The 19,417-nt window shown below is 44.0% G+C and overlaps 1 protein-coding gene across 2 annotated transcripts in view; it reads left to right on the forward strand.

The window, feature by feature from the left end:
- The first annotated feature begins 13,067 nt into the window (after positions 1-13,067).
- RELL1 (RELT like 1) overlaps positions 13,068-19,417 on the forward strand; it is a 68,215-nt gene continuing 61,865 nt past the window's right edge. For both annotated transcript variants that reach the window (XM_027053825.2, XM_027053876.2), the window contains exon 1: positions 13,068-13,274. In XM_027053825.2, coding sequence (XP_026909626.1) covers positions 13,187-13,274 — 88 coding nt within the window. In that variant the 5' untranslated portion in view covers positions 13,068-13,186. The remainder of the gene's footprint in view (positions 13,275-19,417) is intronic.

The following is a 19,417-nucleotide window of genomic DNA, read 5'->3' on the forward strand; positions in this document are numbered from 1 at the left end:
TATATAAAGAGCGGCACAATTTGGTTAACTAAAGCAGAAGCCACGGGACAGTAGCAGAAACGTGATAATTGCCAAAGGTTCACAGTACTCCGTGTGGATTTTTTTTTTTTCTTTTTAAGGTGGTGAAGTGGAGTTGTGGTGTTTATTACAAAGAAAGGGAGCTGTCCCCTGTGATTTTGGGTTTTCAGACTGGAGAGAGCACGGTAACTCATTCTGAATGAGAAAAGCACTCGCTCTGAGACAGCCCCGTGCTTGCATTTCTGTCCTCTGTGGCCGCAGCTGTTCTCATTGTAGCCGTGTTCTTACCACAATTGCTTCCGTTGTTCCTGTATGTCTTAGGCTGGGGACGTAGAGATGGATGTCAGTGCCATTCTAGAGAAGGAAAATGAGAAGACAGCTTCTATGTAATGAAAGGACACCCGACTAGAAGTCAGAGATCTGGGTTCAAATCCCATTTCACCCAGTTCTTTGCTGTGCAACCTGGAGGAAGCACTTTGTACTGTCTCTGAGCCTCACTCTCCTCGTTCACAGTAGGGATAAAAACCCATTGCTCCCACCCACGGTAGTTATGGCAATTTAATTCACTTATGCATTTATCAAATATTTATGGAACACCCCACCATAAATATCTATAGATATATAGATAATGTTAGATATAGATACAGCTGTTTGTCAGTCACTGCAGATATAACAATGGAGAAGACAACATGATCCATGGTCCAGTCTCAAGAAGTTTCTACTAGAAAGGAGAAGACAGGTGTTGATTAACATGTAACGAATGCAGGACACCTGGGAGGCTCAGTCGATTAAGCATCTGACTCTTGATTTTGGCTCAGGTCATGATCCCAGCGTTGTGGGAATAAGCCCCATGTCAGGCTCCGTGCTGAGTATGGAACCCGCTTGGGTTTCTCTCTCTCTCTCTCCCTTGCTCCTCTCCCCTGCTCGTGCAGACTCGCTCTCTCTCTCTCTCTCTCAAATAAAATTTAAAAATTAAAAAAAAAAAAACAAGTAAGGAATGCAATGAATGATATGAACTTCCAACTCTATAGGGAGGTGGAAGATGAGTAGAAGCCTCTTGGTGAGGAAGAAAAAAGTGGCAAGAGGCAGAAAGAGTATTTGAAATGAGAGAAAGAAGACGATTCTGAGGTTTTGTTGATGTTGGCTGTATCAGCAGTGAAAGAGTTGAATCAGGTATGAATTAGGTAAGATCATAGCTGAGACACAGTTTTTCCTGCAAGTGTGAACCTTGATTAGTGTCCTCCCAAACATGATCCACAATTTCATTTAACTTTTTTTCAGATGTGAACTAAGAACCACAAAGTGGGCTGATTTTTGTGCTTCCTTTTTCAGAACATGAAATACTTAGCAAAACTCTAGAGTAATATGCCTTTCAAATTTCTCTGGTGTTCTGAATCACGCCACAGTTTTATTCTCTCTCAAGCTACTTCTGAAAATCTGAATAACGTAACTGATTTTTGTCAAACATGATTTCTTAACTATCTTTTGACCCTTGTGGTTGTGAAAATCACCACGATGTCTGTAAAGGTACAAGTTGTACAGTTGCTGGATATCATTTATATCCTGCCAGTCATCAAAATCACTAAACTATTAAATAAGGGGTAGAGGAGAGGTGATTTGGCTAAAAAATTAAGGTTTCAAATGCCAGTAACTAAAGAGAATGTGGATTTTGCACTTAAAGCAAAATTTAAAAAAATATATTGCTTGGTAAACTCCACATACAATCAATAGCATTCTGTTTTTTCCAGTTGTTCTGTATGCAGTACCCTTTAGCCACAAGTGGCAGTTTAAATCTGATTTTAATGAATTAAAACAAAATAAAATGTAACATTCTGTTCCTCATTCTCATTACTCAGTTCAAGTGTTCGATAGCCAGATGGGGTGAGTGGCTACATATTCATACAGATCTGGATTGTTTTCATCATCACCCAAAGTTCGTCTGAATGGTACTGCCTTAAAAGGTCTACTCAGTAAAAAGAACTAGAAAGCATCCTTGCGGAAGCTTGGATAAAATGGGTTTTCCTTTATTCATTAAGAATCTGGAAAGTTACTTCTAGAAATTCTTATTCATTAAGAATCTTGAAAGTTACTTCTAGAAATACATCCTTTAAAATTTAGATATGCAGGGGCGCCTGGGTTGCTTAGTCGGTTAACAGTAGGACTCTTGACTTCAGCTCAGGTGGTGATCTCACGGTTCATGGGTTCGAGCCCCACATTGGGCTCTGCACTGACAGTGCAAAGCCAGCTTGGGATTCTCTCTCTCTCTCTCTCTCTCTCTCTCTCTCTCTCTCTCTCTCTCCACCTCTCTCTGCCCTCCCCCACTGTCTCTCTCCCTCTCTCTCTCTCTCTAAATAAATAAATAAACTTTTTAAAAAATGTAGATATACAGAGAATGGTTAGTGAATAAGACTGTTTCTCATCACATTGTTACAGAAATCAGTGTAGATGCCCTTATTAAGAGAATAGTTAATGATTTATGGTCACTAAAATCATGTTTTTGGAGACCATTTAATGACATGAGAAAATGCTAATGATATTTGTTGAAAAAAAAAACAACCAACAATGCAATATGACATCAAAACACTCCACGTGGTAATTTCTCAGTGATTAACTTATGATAAAATTTATTTTTGTGTAGTTTTTTCAATGAGCATAAACTATTTAATTGCTAGAGAAAACAAATATTTTTTAAATGTTTATTTATTTATTTATTTATTTATTTATTTAGAGAAAAAAGAGACTTGAGTGGAGGAGGGGCTCAGAGAGAGAGAGAGAGAGAGAGAGAGGAGAGAGAGAGAGAGTCCCAAGCAGGCTCTATACTGTCAGCACAGAGTTCAAGGTGGGGCTTGATCTCAGCAACCATGAACTCATGACCTGAGTGGAAATTAAGACTCAGATGCTTAACTGATGGAGCCACCCAGGTGCCTCAAGAAAAAAATTTTTGAAAAATACAAATACTTGAAATTTGGACAAATAGATGAATAAAATGCAAAGCACAAAGCACATCCCCTGTGGACTCCCTCCAAGAGGGAATTGAAAAGTTGGTGGCATTAAGAGCATGTTGATAGCAATCTCCAGGTCTAGGAACTGTCTTCAGTCTGCCTTCATTCTTGTTATGCTTCAGGGATCTAATGCCTGAAGTTTGCAGGCTGGCAGCATTGAGGGAGGTGAGGCGGAAGTGAAGGGCAATGCACCAGACCATCTGCTGATGGCAAGAAGGAAGCCGTTTCAAACCCGGAGAGATTGAAACGTCACTGCATGAAAAGGAAGCTAACTCAAAATCTTACCTTTCTTCAGGTAAAAACCATGAAGTCATTTACAAAATCATTTTCTTCACCCAATCTCGATGATTTTAAAATAGACTCTCTTAACTTTTTACAAGTAATTTTATATAAGCAGCTTTCTCAAGACGTTCTCAACACTCAGGCAGATCCTTCCCTGTCATTTAGTGGAAGGAATTTAGCAATTTCGTAAATGAGTGCCAATCTCGCATACTTTACATTTGAGATGTATTTGTACTATACGTTTCCATATATAATGATTGATATGAAGACAAATGGAATATGTACACACATAAGTATATTAACACTAGCTATTACAATGAACCAATTTTGCCCAGTCTTTCCTTTTCAATGGCTGTCTCACATACATGGATAATTTGAAGTTATCTGGTGAATGTGAAAAAGTAGCCAACTGAGAACATTATTAAGGGACTGATTTAAAAGCTGAGTTCCTAGTCAAAATAAGAATACTGATCAGCATGACCGAGTGTGAATCCATGAACCACATTTCCTCTGGCTGAGACCAGTACTGTGGGTTTTTGAGCCGGCGAGTGGGAAAAGGCATGATGTTAGGCTGGGGGACATTTCTTGAGGGTATGATGAGAAGAGAGTGAATTAAAGAAGGTGTGGAGGGGCGCCTGGGTGGCTCAGTCGGTTAAGCGTTTGACTTCAGCTCAGGTCGTGATCTCAGGGTTCGAGCCCTGCGTCGGGCTCTGTGCTGGAGGCTAACAGCCTGGAGCCTGTTTCAGATTCTGTGTCTCCCTCTCTCTCTCTGCCCCTCCCCTGCTCACACTCTGTCAATCTCTCTCTCAAAAAATAGATAAACATTTTAAAACAACAACAAAAACGAGGTGTGGAGGAGCTAAAGGCAAATCCCATCCAACATTTTGCAATGTTGCCCCGAATCATGATGGATGCAATTCCCTACCACAATCCTAAAAGTCACCTTGTCGTGGAGTGGCTGCTTGAGGTGTGCTGTGGACCAAAGAACCCTTACTATCAGTTGAGAGCTTGCCAAGTCACCTTGGTTCATATGACGATCAAATAATTTCAAGTTTTAATTTTAATCCCCGTGAGGAGATATGTGCTGCACTTCACCGTATTTTGCATCTAAAACATTTCAGCATTTCTCACGTAATTTTGCTGCCAAGTGCTTAAGAGAGGTCGAGGAATTGATTTCTCCAAGTGGCATTTCAATACACTGTTTGCTGCTTCATGCCCATGACCTGAATGCATAGACACTCCTTGATTCCAAGAGAGGTAATTAAAACAAAACAAAACAAAAAACAAAGAAACAAACCCCAAAAACAAAAAAAAAATTAAAAACAACAAACGAAAACCCCAAAAGCTGCATTAAGTTTACAAATCAAAGCATCAAAGTTCTTCATCAAGGGGTGCCTGGGTGGCCCAGTCGGTTAAGCTTCTGACTCTTGATTTCGGCTCAGGTCATGATGTCATGGTTTGGTGAGTTCGAGCCCTACATTGGGCTGTGCACCTCGGGAAGCTTATGGGATTCTCTCTCTTTCTCTCTCTCTCTCTCTCTCTCTCTCTCTGCCCCTCCCCCACTCATGCTTTCTCTGTCTCTCTCAAAATAAATAAATAAACCTTAACAAATAAATAAATAAAAAGTTCTTCATTGAGTCTCACGGTGGGGAGTGAGATGGGAGTGAGCTGCTGGGTTGGGGAGGGATGTTCACCACACTGAATCTCACCTTCGGCCAAGCATGTTTCTGGTGATACAGTTCTGCATGAGTGCTGAGCCCCGGGGCAGCACCTTAAAGCTCTATTTAGTGCATACCATGCATGAGCTGTCATTCATTTGTACTGTTGTGACTTCACGGGGTTTGCAGACACAGGGGGCACAGAGGCACTAGGGGAGGCACAGGTCCCCAGGGCCTCCTACAAGCTCAGGAAGATGGAGAAATCTTGGAAAGCACGACTCTTGGGAGTAAAAGCAGAGGATAGGAGTCCAAGAGGCTTTTCAGTTACCACCTGAGAAAGGAATTAGGGGCTCAAGCCAGGTCTCTACGGTATGCGTGGCTATGTATGGTCTTGGCAACCGAATGGCCCATATGGGATTCTCAGAGCTCCAAAGACATTGGCAGCATCTGGATTATGTGGCAAGAGGGCCCTTGTCGTCTCATATCTTCTGTCCTGCTGCCCTGATTCATGCACTTCATGCTCCACCAGACCCCTCAAGTTCTCCCCGTGCCAGCCCACACGTGAGCTTGTCTCCTGGACCCCTTAGCCTTCCAAACTGCTAAATGACTTGAAAAACCTCTAGGATGCCAGGCTTTTTCCTGGAAAAACCCTAAACCTGGCTACATCTCCTAGGCTGCCTTCTTTATTCCCACCCCCCGCTGCCAGGCACCGTAACAGAGCATCATTCAACTGAGCAGATTGGCCCATGAAAAATTCATGGGCTTCAGCTCCAGCTGTTCCCTCAGTGACACACAGCACTGCCTACACCAGTCCCCTCTCCTGTTCCCTTCAGCGACCGTGCAAACCTTCATCACTCTCAGAATCTCTAAGCATTGGCAAAAAGTGCCCTTCCCTCCAGTGAGTTTATTCTGATACCGTGCAATCTGGAGAGCTCTGTCCTCAGGATAGGAGGAAACGGGACTTGCAGAGTTCCAGGGGGAAGCATACCTGGCAGCACACAATAAGGCAACACACCCCAGTGCTTAAAACCTGTCCCCCTCCCCTGCCACCAACCCCTGACTTTGGGTCTCCACAGTGTCAGCAGTCAGCACATTCGGGGCTAACTCTACCCCTCTCCAGGGAAAGAAAAGCAAGGTTGGATCTTGGTTGGCATGACTCAGGCTTCTGTGGGTGGGAGAGAAAAATCTCAAGCAATGCCCAGATCATGATTGACATAGGACACAGTCACGCTTGAGTGTGCATGTGTGTGTGAGCACTGGTGAGAGTGTACATGTGTGCTCTTCCATGCGAGTACACAGCCTCGTGGGCAGTGCGAGCTCATAAGCAGGGGAGGCTCTCCTCTGCTTTTCCAAGACTTGACCAGAAAGCCAGAATCTCTTGCCTTCGTGTCCTGGGATAAGTTAGTAAATGATGCCCTTGTGCAGTACACAACACAGATGCCTGTACTGATGGCTCTGACCATGGTCTCCTCAACACCCTTGTATCGTTTCCTTCCCTTCCATTGTCAGAGGATGGCTTTGCGTCTGTTAATGTGAACCTCCTCAATTTTCTATTTCCTACCTGAAAGTATATTCACACCTGCACTTTTCTTTTGCCATTTCCCTTCAATTACAGAGCAAAAGGTATCTGCCTTTTGTTCACGGCCAACATATCCTACGCTATTGATCTCATCAGGAGCCTTCCCTAAACCTTGCTGCATTAGCTGTCCCCCTCGTCACATCTTCCTTTCTGTTTTCCAGTTGTCCCATAAAATCAACTCCATTTCATAAAAGCAATCTCCTGGCGCCCAAGGCCCCTCTACCACTCCTTTTCTTTTCTCTCCCAGCCAAGCTCTGGAAAGAGAACTCTCTGGGACTATTTTTACTTCTTTGTCCACTGCGCTCTGGCTTCCCCCTCATTGTTCTTTCACAGGGCCTCTGGAACCTCCACGGCGCCTGATTTGCTGGATAACTTTTCAGCCCTTATTTTGCCGGACTGTTTCGTCCATTTGACACTGATGATCACTTCTATCTTCAGGAAAACCTTGCCTCGGTTGGCTTCTGCGGGTTAGGGTGAGGACCATGCCCAACATCTCTATCCAGAGGACCAGCTGCGCTCAGCGGGGCAATCCTGTGTTCTCCTGAGACACGGGAAGTCGATCCACAGCCAAACCGTGGAGGTCATGCTGCACGGGGCCTGGGTGTGAGGAAGCTCTGGGAGGCCCCAGCCAAGATAAATAAGTAGTAAATAAGCAGCATATGGCAGAGAGAGTCGGAGAGAAAGAGAGATAGACAAAGACAGAGATAGAGACAAAGAGAAAACAGAGACAGAAGGGAGGAGACAGAGAGAGAGAGATGGGCCGAGAAACAGAGAGAGAGAGAGAGAGAGAGACGGAGGAAGAAAGAGAGATATAGAAGGGAGACACGGACAGAAAGAGAGGAAGCATATACTTGCTAAGAGGTAGAAGTGAGAATGATGTGGCAGCCCAGAGAGCTGGAGAAGGCCCCTCACCTCTTACATTTACTCTTTTTTTGCTCCTGGTTCTAATTTGCTTGAGGACTTGAGGCCTGGCCCTTTTTATATCCATGAGAGAGTTTACCCTTATAATACATTTAGTATTTACTGAGCTAGTGTTTAAATTTCTGTTGATTGCAGTCAAAAGGAAGCTTGACTAAAACAGATACCTTGTACCCTATAGAGCATGTCCTTTGAAATGTGCATTGTGGGTTTTACTGGGCCCAGGCCATGCGGTTCCCCCCTATAATTTTCTCTTGTTCTTTACTGAGAACAGCCATGCCAACGTATATCCACCTGGCTTTGAGGCTTTACCACCACATGGCCTGAGTCACTTACACACAATTTTCAGAAGAATGTGTGCCCATGAAACAAAACACAACATCATGTCCAGGAAAGGAGGCAGGGACTATGGACGCCATTGCTAACTTATCCATCAGATTTCACTGACATCTACCGAGCACGTTGGCAAAATTAGGACTTTGGTATGTGCAGCTCCTGACTTAGGATGAAAAAGATCAAACTGAACAATGGAAATTCTTCTCACCATCCCTAAAAAGAAAAAAAAAACACAACTATTTTAGTGATAGAATAATTTATTATAATTTATGACAATTTCAGGGTATTTGAAGTTCTTGATTCTCCTTTTATGGACTATTATGCTCAGCTATGACCCACAGTTTTGTCAACCTGTTTTCTCCTTCTTTCCCTCCTGCATACTCATCACTGTGCAGCCAACACCATGCAAATTCTCTCACAGAGCACTTGCTCATACACTTCCCTCACCTCTGCGATAATCCCCAGGACTCAGCCCGAATTGTTCCTTCTCTGCGAAGCCTTGCTCAGAGCTTCTGGCTGCAATCCTTTTGGTCTTCTTGGAATTTTTCTCTAGCCTAGTGGTTCTCAACCAGGGGTGATTTTGTCCCCCAGGAAACATTTGGCACTATCTGGAGATATTCTGGGTCTTCACAACTCAGGGTTTTGGAGGGAAGAGTTCTTCTGGCATTTAGTTTGTAGAGGCAGAGAATGCCGCTAAATATCCTACAATATTCAAAACAGCCACCCAATGAAGAATTATCTGGCCCATAATGTTTTCATAATTTTGAGAAATGCTTCAGTCTAGCCTGACTTTGGCACCCTGCAATCTATCAGTTGATTACTTATTATGGCATAGAGTCTTCGGGCTGGATGGCAACCTTCAGGAACCAGCCTATCACCCCCCTGAATTTTATGGCTAAGAAGACTAACCAAAGAGAAGCTGCTGAAAGTCAGAGTGAGTTACTGGCAGGACTCTACACTCCCCCCCAAACCTTTGACCATTTCTACTCTGCCATGCTGTTGTTTCCTTTTTTCCAGGTATAGTGAAGTTTCTTTTTTCTTTAAAAAAAAATTTTTTTTTTAACGTTTATTCATTTTCGAGAGACAGAGAGAGACAGAGCATGAGTGGGGAAGGGGCAGAGAGAGGGAGACACAGAATCCGAAGCAGTCTCCGGGCTCTGAGCTGCCAACACAGAGCCCGACGCAGGGCTCGAACTCACAGAGCTGCTAGACCTTGACCTGAGCCAAAGTCGGATGCTCAACCGACTGAACCACCCAGGCGCCCCGAAGAGTTTCTTTAAGTAAGGTTAGGATGTTTTATTAAATGTGCAGTGACTCTCCCTTCCAACTGCCTACCCTCAGCCCAGTGCTAGGAACATGGTATATACTTGCTATCAGACCAAAATAACTGTAGGTTTTATAAAATATCATTTTATTCCCCTGCTATGTATATATGTGTGTGTGTGTGTGTGTGTATACACACACACACACACACACACACATATATGTATATATATGTAAAATTGTAAGCTTTTCTCCTAGATATAACGTCTCAAAAGGAAAGATGACTACATCTAAATCACAGGGAGAATAAATTCTACAGAGATCTTCTGCGGAAGTGTTTTCAACATTAATTAAAGTAAATACCAGCCAACTGAGTCTTATGCATTTAAATGATGGTGATGAAAATGACCACTTTAGGAAAACAGGAAAGGTTTCTACTAAGGGGAATGATTAACTGAATTCTTGCGGAGACACTGGAAACAAAACAAAACAAAACAAAACAAAACCCAACAAAAAACAGGACAGCACATTGCATAAGTTTGTAAATTTGATTCCTCCAAACTCTTGTTTATAATCTATCCCTATAAACAAATATTCTCCTTGAAGAAAAGAGCACGTAATTGTTGATGTGGAGCTCAAGAAGGCTAGGGTAAGCATGCAAAGACAGAATAAGACTTCACATTGGAAAAGGGGAGCTGCTTGGCTAGTATTCTTCATTTCAGAGGCAGAGCAGTATAGGCAGAAGTTCAAGTGCAGGCCTGCAGTGAGCTGATCCTGATTTGAGTCCCAGTGACACCATGGAGAGGCTGTGTGACTTGGGTAGATTCCTTAATCCTCAAAGACTAGTCTTCTCAGCTTTGAAGGGAAAGTCAGTAACAATACTTCTTAAAATAAAAATTTGTGAGGATTTGGTGAAGGAAACCCTCACCATGGAATGGGGTTAAATCTAAGGGATGAAGTAATGAATGCTATTGTTATAACCATTTTTACCTACTATCTTTTAATTTTATTTCTGAAAAAAAAAGGGAAGATCACTAGTCATGAGACTATTTTTATTTTTATTTCTCCAGGAGAAATGTAACATCCCCTTCCTAATATGAAAGAGAACTTCCATCATATTGGAGTCTTCATGTTTAAAAAAAACAAGTGATGGCTTTTAGATGTGTGTTTGTGGTGCTTTTTAAATCGTGCAAGCAAATCTGTAGTGTACCCGGAGAATAATTTAAACTTGATTTTCTCTCCCTCCTTCCTCCCTCCCTCCCTTCATCCCTTTCTCCTTCCTTCTTCCCTTCAATGAGATGTGCAAATGCACATATATGGGGTTATGTGACAGTAAGGTCTCTATTGAGACTGTCAAGCAGCTAAGTGTTACCAAAAAAGTCTGAGAAGGGAAATTTCAGAGCCTTGGTTTCCAACCCTGGCTCATACGAGGTATGAGGTATCTGGCAAGCCACTTAACTATCTCTCATCTCTAAAGTAAGGGGCTTAGTAGATGGTTACTAAGGTTTTCTCCAGCTTTAATTACAGTATTGTATTTTTACTTCTGGAGAGCCATGAGCAGATATCCAACTCAAATATGTTGTTTAAAACGGTCCTGTCTTGGGGACCCTGGTTGGTTCAGTTGGTGGTGCATATAACTCTTGATTTTGGGGTTGTGGGTTTGAGCCCCAGGTAGGGTATGGATATTACTTTAAAAAAATGGTCCTGTCTTTTTAATAGTAAATTCAATATATGGAAAAAGAGTGAAACATTATTCATTTTTCTAGTGATATTTTTTTATTTAAAATTTTTCTTTAATTTACTTTTGAGACACAGAGAGAGAGAGAGGAAGCAGGGGAGGGGCAGAGAGAGAGGGGGACAGAGGATCTGAAGTGGGCTCTGGGATGACAGCAGCAAGCCCGATGCAGGGCTTGAACCCATGAACTGTGAGATCATGACCTGAGCCGAAGTCAGACGCCTAACCGACTGAGCCACCCAGGTACCCCTCAAGTGATATTTTGCATTTTGCATAGATATCTTGGTTCAAGCATTTTGCTGCATTCTAAGTGCCAAAACCAGAGCTGGCTTTATGGACGTACAACCTTTACACAGGTCTGCATGCTTAGAAGGGCTCCATAATTGATTTAATGCTCTGCTATTGCCATTGTAAAAGTCTTTTTTTTTTTTTAATGTTTATTTATTTATTTTGAGAGAGAGCGTGAGTAGAGAAGGGGCAGTGAAAGAGGGAGATAGAGAATCCCAGGCAGGCTCCTCGCTGTCCATGCAGAGCCCGGTGCGGGGCTGGATCTCACAAACCATGAGATCATGACCTGAGCCAAAATCAAGAGTTGGAGGCTGAACCTACTGAGCCACTCAGGTACCCGGCCACCTTGAAATTCTTAATAATTTTTGAACAAAAGGACCTGGATTTTCATTTTATACTAGGTTCTGCAAATTATATAGCTACAACTGATAGTTTGCAGTTTAATTTCCAGGCTTAGGACTCTTTTTTTGTTGTTGTTAGAAACCTACACGGAACTTTTTCCTCTGCAGCCATTCTCAGTTTTTAGGGTAGTATAAAACTGCTTCACCCGCCCGACTGCAGGATGTGTCTGCAACTGTGCACAGGACACATAGTGCCTGCCCTTGGCTTCAGAGGACAGCGACTCCCATCCTCCAGTCCCAGCTATCTGTAGTGGTCTGAGCTTCTGTTGCTGGGGATTCCTGCCAAAATAGATCTACAGATAAGAGTCTATAGTAGACTGTTCCGAGGACTTAACAAGAAGATAAAAAGTCCTTTTTTGAAAATTGGAGGATGCTAGTCAAGCCAAGGAAGAGCCTCATTCTGTGAAAAGCCCCAGCCATCACCTGCCTCATGATGCCTGTGATCTTGAGCATTGCTGAAGGGCTGACTGTGTTGCTTCAGGAGTGTCTAAAGCGCAGTAAAAAGGGAACTACTCAAAAAGGCTCTAGGCTAATCAATGAAATGCATATGATGATTCAATTTCAAAACCACTTTTGACCTTTTACTTAATGTGTACTGTCATTGAGCTGGGCACTGAGGGCATAGCAGTGAGCAAACACATTGAAGACAAGTTAATTCCAGTTTATCACAGTGGCCGGTGGGTTTACTCAAGGGCCTGTGAAATGGGAATACTACTCACCTCACAGAGCTTAAGTGAGCATACAAGATCATAAGTGACTAGGCACTTAAAGAGCTATTTCGTTAAACTATTTGCAAAGTGCAATGTGGGCACACGATTAAAAAAGGGCTGACCGTGTTGCTTCAGAAGTCTCTACAGTGCAGTAAGCAGGGAAGTACTCAGAAGGGCTCTAGGCTAATCAATGCAATGCATGTGATGATTCAACTTCTGCAATTCCTGCAGGTATGTAGAGGTATGTAGAAACAGTTTAAATGGAAGCAGAGATAGGAAGAAATTTAAATGGATGGCCTTTTCTCTTCAATTTTCAAACAGTGGAACTTCACGTGCAGCGCCCCTCTCCGGACCAGTCACGGAGGGGAAAGCCAGTTGGATAGAAATGCCAACAAAGAATTAAGATCGTGCCCACTTCGATGATGGCCAAGTCAGCCCGTCTAGAGCTTCCTGTCCAGCTCTCCCTCTTCCTCTTCTTATGCCCTCCTGCTCTCTGCGCGGGGGAGGATGAACCGCGGAGACCCTGCCCCCGCGCCCGGCTCCCGCTCAATCCCCACGTCTGCGCTGAAGCCAGACTGGGAAACCAAGCGGGCGCCGCGAGAAGAGGTGGGACCGGGCAGAGGTGGGCGTGGCCTGGGGGGGAAACCGGCGGATGGAGGCGTGGTCGAGCAGTGGTGGGCGGGGCAGGAGGGGCGGGGTCACAGCCTTATCCCGGCGGCCCAGGCCGCGGTTGAAATTAGAGAGGAAGCAGGCGCCGCGGGCGGGGGCGGGGCCAGGCTGCCGTGGGTGGGGCCAGGGAGGAGCCCCGCGTTTGGCGGGGTGAGGCCTGGCCGAGCCGGGTGGGTGGGGCCGGAGAGGAGGGTGCTTGACGCGGCGGGGCTTACAGCGCGCGGGGGCAGAGTCCTGCTCCCCCGTCAGCCGCCGGCTGTCTAGCAGCACTGCCTGCAGGAGCCCCGGACGCGGCGCCCCGGGGAAGGAAGGCGGAGGAACGCGGCGATGGCCCCACGGGAACTCTGGGGGTCCGCGGTCCTGGCCGCCGCTGTCTTCGTGGGAGGCGCCATGAGTTCGCCGCTAGTGGCCCCGGGTGAGTGCCCCGCCGGGGCCTGGGCTCTCGGGAGGAGGCGAGGGGTCCGGACGGCAGCCCGGCAGCACCCCGAGCTGCCCTCGCCCTGGCACCGCCGCGGGATCCCGACACTGAACATCTGGCTGTTGGAGGGTGGCCCGGGCCGGGTGCGGCGCGGGGCGACGGCTCCCGTCCCTCCCTTCCCGCCTGCCCGGTACTCGCCTTCCCTCCGCTCGCCGCCTCCTCTGAGGACCTGTTACCCCTGGCGCGCCCCTCTGAGCTGTCCTGGGTGTAGGGAGCTGGCCTAGCTTCTTCGGGTGCGCTTCTGGCCGGGCTGAGCACCTTCGAGCCCCGCGGACCCCTTCCCTTACGCGCTTGTCCTCAAAGGCCCCGCGAGCGGAAGATGGTGACACAAGGGGCCGGGTGCGCGGTCGTTGCCTCCCCCCGCCCACATTTGTTTTATATTTTAAGACCTTGGGGAGTTCCACTTCTTTCCTTTCCAAGTTTTCATTAATTGTAGTGGTTGATGGATTTTTGTAACAGGTTGGGGATTTCAGATGTCTTACCCACATATCCGGGACAAATCAGTCTTGGAAAAAGGGAAGGCTCATTTGTAAACTTACATTTTTTTTTCTTTTTTGAGTCAATTCCTGTCACCACAAAAGGAACCTTCTGTGGTCAGAGCAGGAAGCCACCAGCAGAGACCGTAAAGTGTGTCCCCAATGACGAATTTGGAGCAGGAGTTTTTAATTGAAATCTAAAAGGAGGTGTAACTTTTATGGAAGTCAGGTCTCACGCTCTTTTGTTTTTATGGCTATAGACCCCAGGGATCCCTTGCCACCGGTTTCCCTCTTAGTTGTCACTTTAGAGCAGTAGTTAAAAAAACACTAATAAATATATCTCTTCGTGGCCGTCTGGGGTTACCACAGCCTGGAATCTTACGTCAGCAAGCTCTTCCAAGCTTGAGCAGCTTCTTTTCACATCCAAATAATAAGCATCTGGAAGCCTTCCAACCGTAACTCTCCTCCATGAAAACACGTACACTGCTCTTTACTCCTGAGAAGATTCCAAACGCTTACAGCTTGTAAACTGGCTTATCACTTTGGTCTTCACTTTTTTGTAGAACACAGATCATGTTAAGACGGGAACAGGATGGCAAATATGTCTCCTGGGCCTTTATTAGCAGACCTATATTTCCTTCAGCCATTCCCCCCCCCCCCCCCCCCGGGGAAATGACAGCTAGTGACATGTATTATTGGATGAGAGATTTTCGTTTTCACCCTGGGTTTCATTGCTGAGAATGAATAGGTGCATAATCAGGTTCAAATTGGACTCAGGGTCATAGACAGAAACTTAGAGAGCTAGAGTCAGTTGGCCCAGAATTTGAATAGCTTAACCTGGGAGTAAAATTGTTAAAACTTCAGCATGGATGCATGTAATCAGCCATCAGCTGGGGAAGTCTATTCCTGGAGTAAGTTTGGGTTTCGATGGATCTCTGAGCAATGCTCAGCTTTCAGGTCTGGAAGGTGATGAAAAAAGTTCTCATGTAATTGTGTAGCAACATTTTAATGGAAGTTTAATATTTAAGAAGAATGAAATATCTAGAGGTGGCTGGGTGGCTCAGTCCGTTAAGCATCTGTCTTCGGTTCAGGCCATGATCTCAGGGTTTTTGAGTTTGAGCCCCGCATCGGGCTCTCTGCTGACAGCTCAGAGCCTGGAGGCTGCTTCAGATTCTGTGTCTCTGTCTCTCTCTCTCTCTCTGCCTTTCCTCTGCTTGCACTCTCTCTTGAAAAATAAATAAACATTAAAAAATTTAAAAAAAGAATGAAATATCTAAAAAGGAAAGAGTACAGAGTACCAATGTGCCAGTGTGACTTGAGGCCTATATGAAGAAACGATGTCCTGACCAGCTAACATCTGGTCCTCTTGGGATCTAAGACAGCATTGTTCGTAGGGAATGTTTTAGGAAGGTAAGGAGAAAGAGCTACGAAGTAATGTCGAGTGCTTGCTATATGCCAAGCTTTGACTCGGGTACATCATATGCATTTTGCACACTTATTTCTCATAACTCTATTATTTACGGTGAGGTAACTGAGGCCCAGAGCAGTTAAATCATTGTTTCAGTCACGTAACTGATGTATCAGCATTCAGTCAGAGGAGCAGAACCACTAGGAGGTGTGTGTGTGTGTCTATGTATCTTTATATGGATCTTTGACAACACTAGCCTGCCTGATTCCAGAGTCCGTCCTCTCTACTGTACCCCACTTGTCCCTGGAGAGAAAATAGAACAGAAATCAACCTCAGCAGGCTTGTTGAGATTCTAAGATAGGGAGTGTAGGACATCCTACAATTGTAAGCACGTGGTTAGCAGAAGTTGGGAAGCAGAGAAAAGAAGGACAGGTAACTTCACAGTGGGTAGTGACATTGTCTCTTTCTCTTCTTGCCTAGTAGAAGAATCTCATTAAACTTCTGTCTCTTAGAAGCAGCGTTTGAAACTATATACCACAAGCACCAGAAGGGATGATTTTCCACATCTTGGCTTATTTATGTCCTTAAGGTCTCTGGTTACTCAACCTTTGGGCTTATTAGTTTCTCTACCAGATAATGGGCATGGCCTTCTAGGAAGGAGTGGGTGGAAAAGGTTCCAGGGCTAGTGAAATGAGAAGGGCACTCTCCTTGGGTTTTGTGTGCTTCCATCCAGCCTCCTGACTTCTCATTTGATGCTAAAGATAAGCTTTATTAAATTCTGGGTTCTCATTTGGCCAGGTAGCTACCGAGCTGTGTATGCACATAATACTTAATCAGTGGACAGACTGTTTTGAAAAAGCAGTCTTGGAGCGTGGGCTTCCATGCCCAAATCGAATTTCAAGAGGAAATGAAAAATTTGCGAAGTGCTGCCATTCCCCCTCTCCTGCCTTTACCCTGCTAAAAGAAATTAATCAAACAGATGATTTGGGAGTTTCAGTAGTTGAGTTCAAATGAGTCAGGCTAAAACCCCAGGCAACAGAAACAACAATTTCATTGTTACTTTTTAAAGAATTTGGCTCTGATGCTGAAGTTTACTTACGTATTAGGACAAAGGAGAAACTATTTAAAACTGACAAAAAATGATTTAAATTGTCATTGGTTAAAACTATTATGTTGGGTGGTTTCTAATGATTTTCGAGAGCACTTCAGTAATTGGTAAAGATTTGGTGGGCTCCTGATAGCAGGCAGAATAATGAGTCTGGTGTGCCAACAATGACTAAAATTGGAACTTGGAGTTGGTTCATTGGAGACGCCTCACTCTTTTTCGGAGGAAGGAATGCGGTGTTTGTTATACCTGTTTTGTGGCAGGTTCTGGTCTGAGTACTCAGATCACTTAATTTTTGCAACACATTGTCAGCTGTGTAATTTTATTTCTGTATTTATAGGTGAGAAAATTGAGTATCTGAGAAGTTAACTTGAAAAAGTCACTCAAATGTGTGAGCTGGATTTTGACCTTGAGTCAGATCTCTTCAATTCTGAAGCCTATTCTTATTATTAGTAAATCATTTCTTTCTTTTCTTTCTTTCTTTCAAGTGAGAAATTTCTTTTTTATTCTAAGATATTTGTAAAGAATCACTAAGTGATAGGGTAATGGCAAGATACAGCGGAAAGAGCCCCAGGCTCTGACATAGCCCTGCAATTGAAGTCAGGAAGAGCCTCTGCTCTGTCTAGAACTCCATGTTCTTACCCGTAAAATGGGTGTGCTCGTACCTTTGTCTGCTTTACCGGCTGCCAGTGAAGATCAAATGAGTTGTTGTCTCTGAAAAGTCTTTGCAAGGGTAAAGTGGCATATCTCTTTTATCCTATGTGTGATTTTTTTCTGTGTTTCTTCCCCAAAGTGTCCATTAGGCTGAACTTATAATTTAGCCAAGTTATTTAATAAATGTAGACCACATGTACTATTAGGCTTTCATTCTGGAGGTAGTGATGGTTTTGCGAAGATAGATTCATTGTACATTTATGAAAGCCCAGAGTGACAATACCTTAGATTCATGAATTTGCTGCCATTGACTGGGAGTTATGTAGACAGGCCTTCTTTTCCCATTTCCGTTTCAGAAAATTCTCCCAAGTATTTAAAGTTTTTTTTTTAATGTTTATTTATTCTTGAGAGAGAGAGAGAGAGAGACAAAGCATGAATGGGGGAGGGGCAGAGAGAGAGAGACAGAATCTGAAACAGGCTCTAGGCTCTGAGCTGTCAGTACAGAGCTGGACGCGGGGCTCAAACTCACATGCCGTGAGATCATGACCTGAGCTGAAGTCAGATGCTCAATCGACTGAGCCATTTAGGCGTCCCAATTCTCCCAAGTATTTAAAGTTTGGAGGGAAGGGGAAAGAATCACCTTTTGATCTCATCACTCCAAGGTACTTGCCACTGTTAGTGTATTTCCTCCTAGACCTCTCTCTATTTTTCACTTGGGTAGGATCATAATGCAAATATAATTTTGTATCCTGCATTTTTCATTTAATGTTATACATGAAGGTTTCTCATTTCCCTACCTACTCAAAGAATAGCTGCATAGTAGTTTATTATATGGATTCACTGATTTTCACCTCAGTGTGCCTCCGTTTTAGAAGATTACAGTTATTACTGATTATCGTTAAATGGATTTGAATTTTCATATGAATGGTTTCAGTGAACATGTATGTGTAACGCTATGTCTGGATATCGATGACTTCCACAGAAAATGGGTTCTTGGAAAGGCAGTGTTGGTGTCAAAAGTGTTCATGTTTTTGAGGCCATTGATGACCCAAGTATTAGTGATCTGAAGATTGTCCCAGTTTACTTTTCACAGCAGTGGTGGAAAGACTCACTTTTCACACTGTTGGCATTTTTCTCTGCAAAACACATTTGCTAATTTGTAAGGCAGATATTGGTATCTTGATTGTTTTAATTCGGATGTCTTTGATTACTGGCAGGTTGACTGTTTCTTCTGCTATTTGAGTCATTTGCATACGGCTATCATCCTTTCTGGACAATTCTGAGGTCTGAAAAGCTCTGAAAACCAGAAGTTTTTTGAGGCTTTTTTGCATACTCCATTGGCAGTAAAACCTCACCTGAAGCACTGTGAGATTCTATAGTGTATATTTATCTCACTTCGTTTGAAGATTGCTAAATTTTGCTGCAGTAATCTCAATGAATTTGATTTCTGAATGTTACATATTGTGTGCTAAATGCATTGCATTACCTTTCTAGAATCACAAAGTCTGAATTTCGAGGCACAGCTGACCTCCAGGTTTTCAGATAAAGGATTATGGTCCTGCACTTCTTCCGCCATGACTCATTTGTTCTTGTCTGTGGGCAGCCAAACGTAAAACTGCTTAAAATAGTCAAATATCCTATGGAGAAAAATAACTCCTCAAACAAGTGGCACTTCACAAAAAGAAGCACTTCTTTGGCATTCTAGTGTGGAATCTAATAAAATGAAGATACCTGGGAAAAGCTGAGGTTTTGTTTCTTCCAGGTGGCTTTGGGGATGGATGCCCATTATAATGGGAGCTTTATGGAGAAGTTGGGCTCAATTTCTCTTCTGCTCTCCTCTGCCATGGAGAGCAAATGGATCTCTTTGTAATGGAGGAAAAAGAAAACAACCAGAATCTACCCAGGGGACTTTGTGGGGAGGGAGGGATGGATAGAGCATGGCAGATACCCCAGGCAGACTGTTTCTGTACCATCCTGTGCCAGTCATCTCACCTTGAGAATACTTTTGCAAAACTCTGTTGAACTCGGGAACTGCTTTTCTATTGCTCCTTAGCAATCAATACCCCAAGGCCTCCACCCTCTTGTCTTTGCTCAGCCCAGGATTCTAAGCAGTTGCCCACTGTACTCTCCCTGCCCCACTGGACTCTCCCTGCCCCATTCCAGTGTATATGCATTCCAGCCATTAAGTAAAGTGCCATTGTACTGAGGGAAAGAAGGCTTTGAACTACTTTCCTCATCTGTATCATGGAGAAAATATGGCAGAGTTGCCTCCTGGGGTTGCTGTGACTATTATATGAGCTAAAACAGGAGAGTTCATTGGACAGTGTTTGGCACATAGTAAATACTGAAAGAGTATATTATTGTTATTTTGTCCTGAACCAAATATTAACCCATCACAGCTGTCGGGTGGGACAAAGTTTCCAAGTGCTATAGAATT

Source organism: Acinonyx jubatus, chromosome B1 (genome assembly GCF_027475565.1).
Source record: "Acinonyx jubatus isolate Ajub_Pintada_27869175 chromosome B1, VMU_Ajub_asm_v1.0, whole genome shotgun sequence".
Lineage (NCBI taxonomy): Eukaryota > Metazoa > Chordata > Mammalia > Carnivora > Felidae > Acinonyx > Acinonyx jubatus.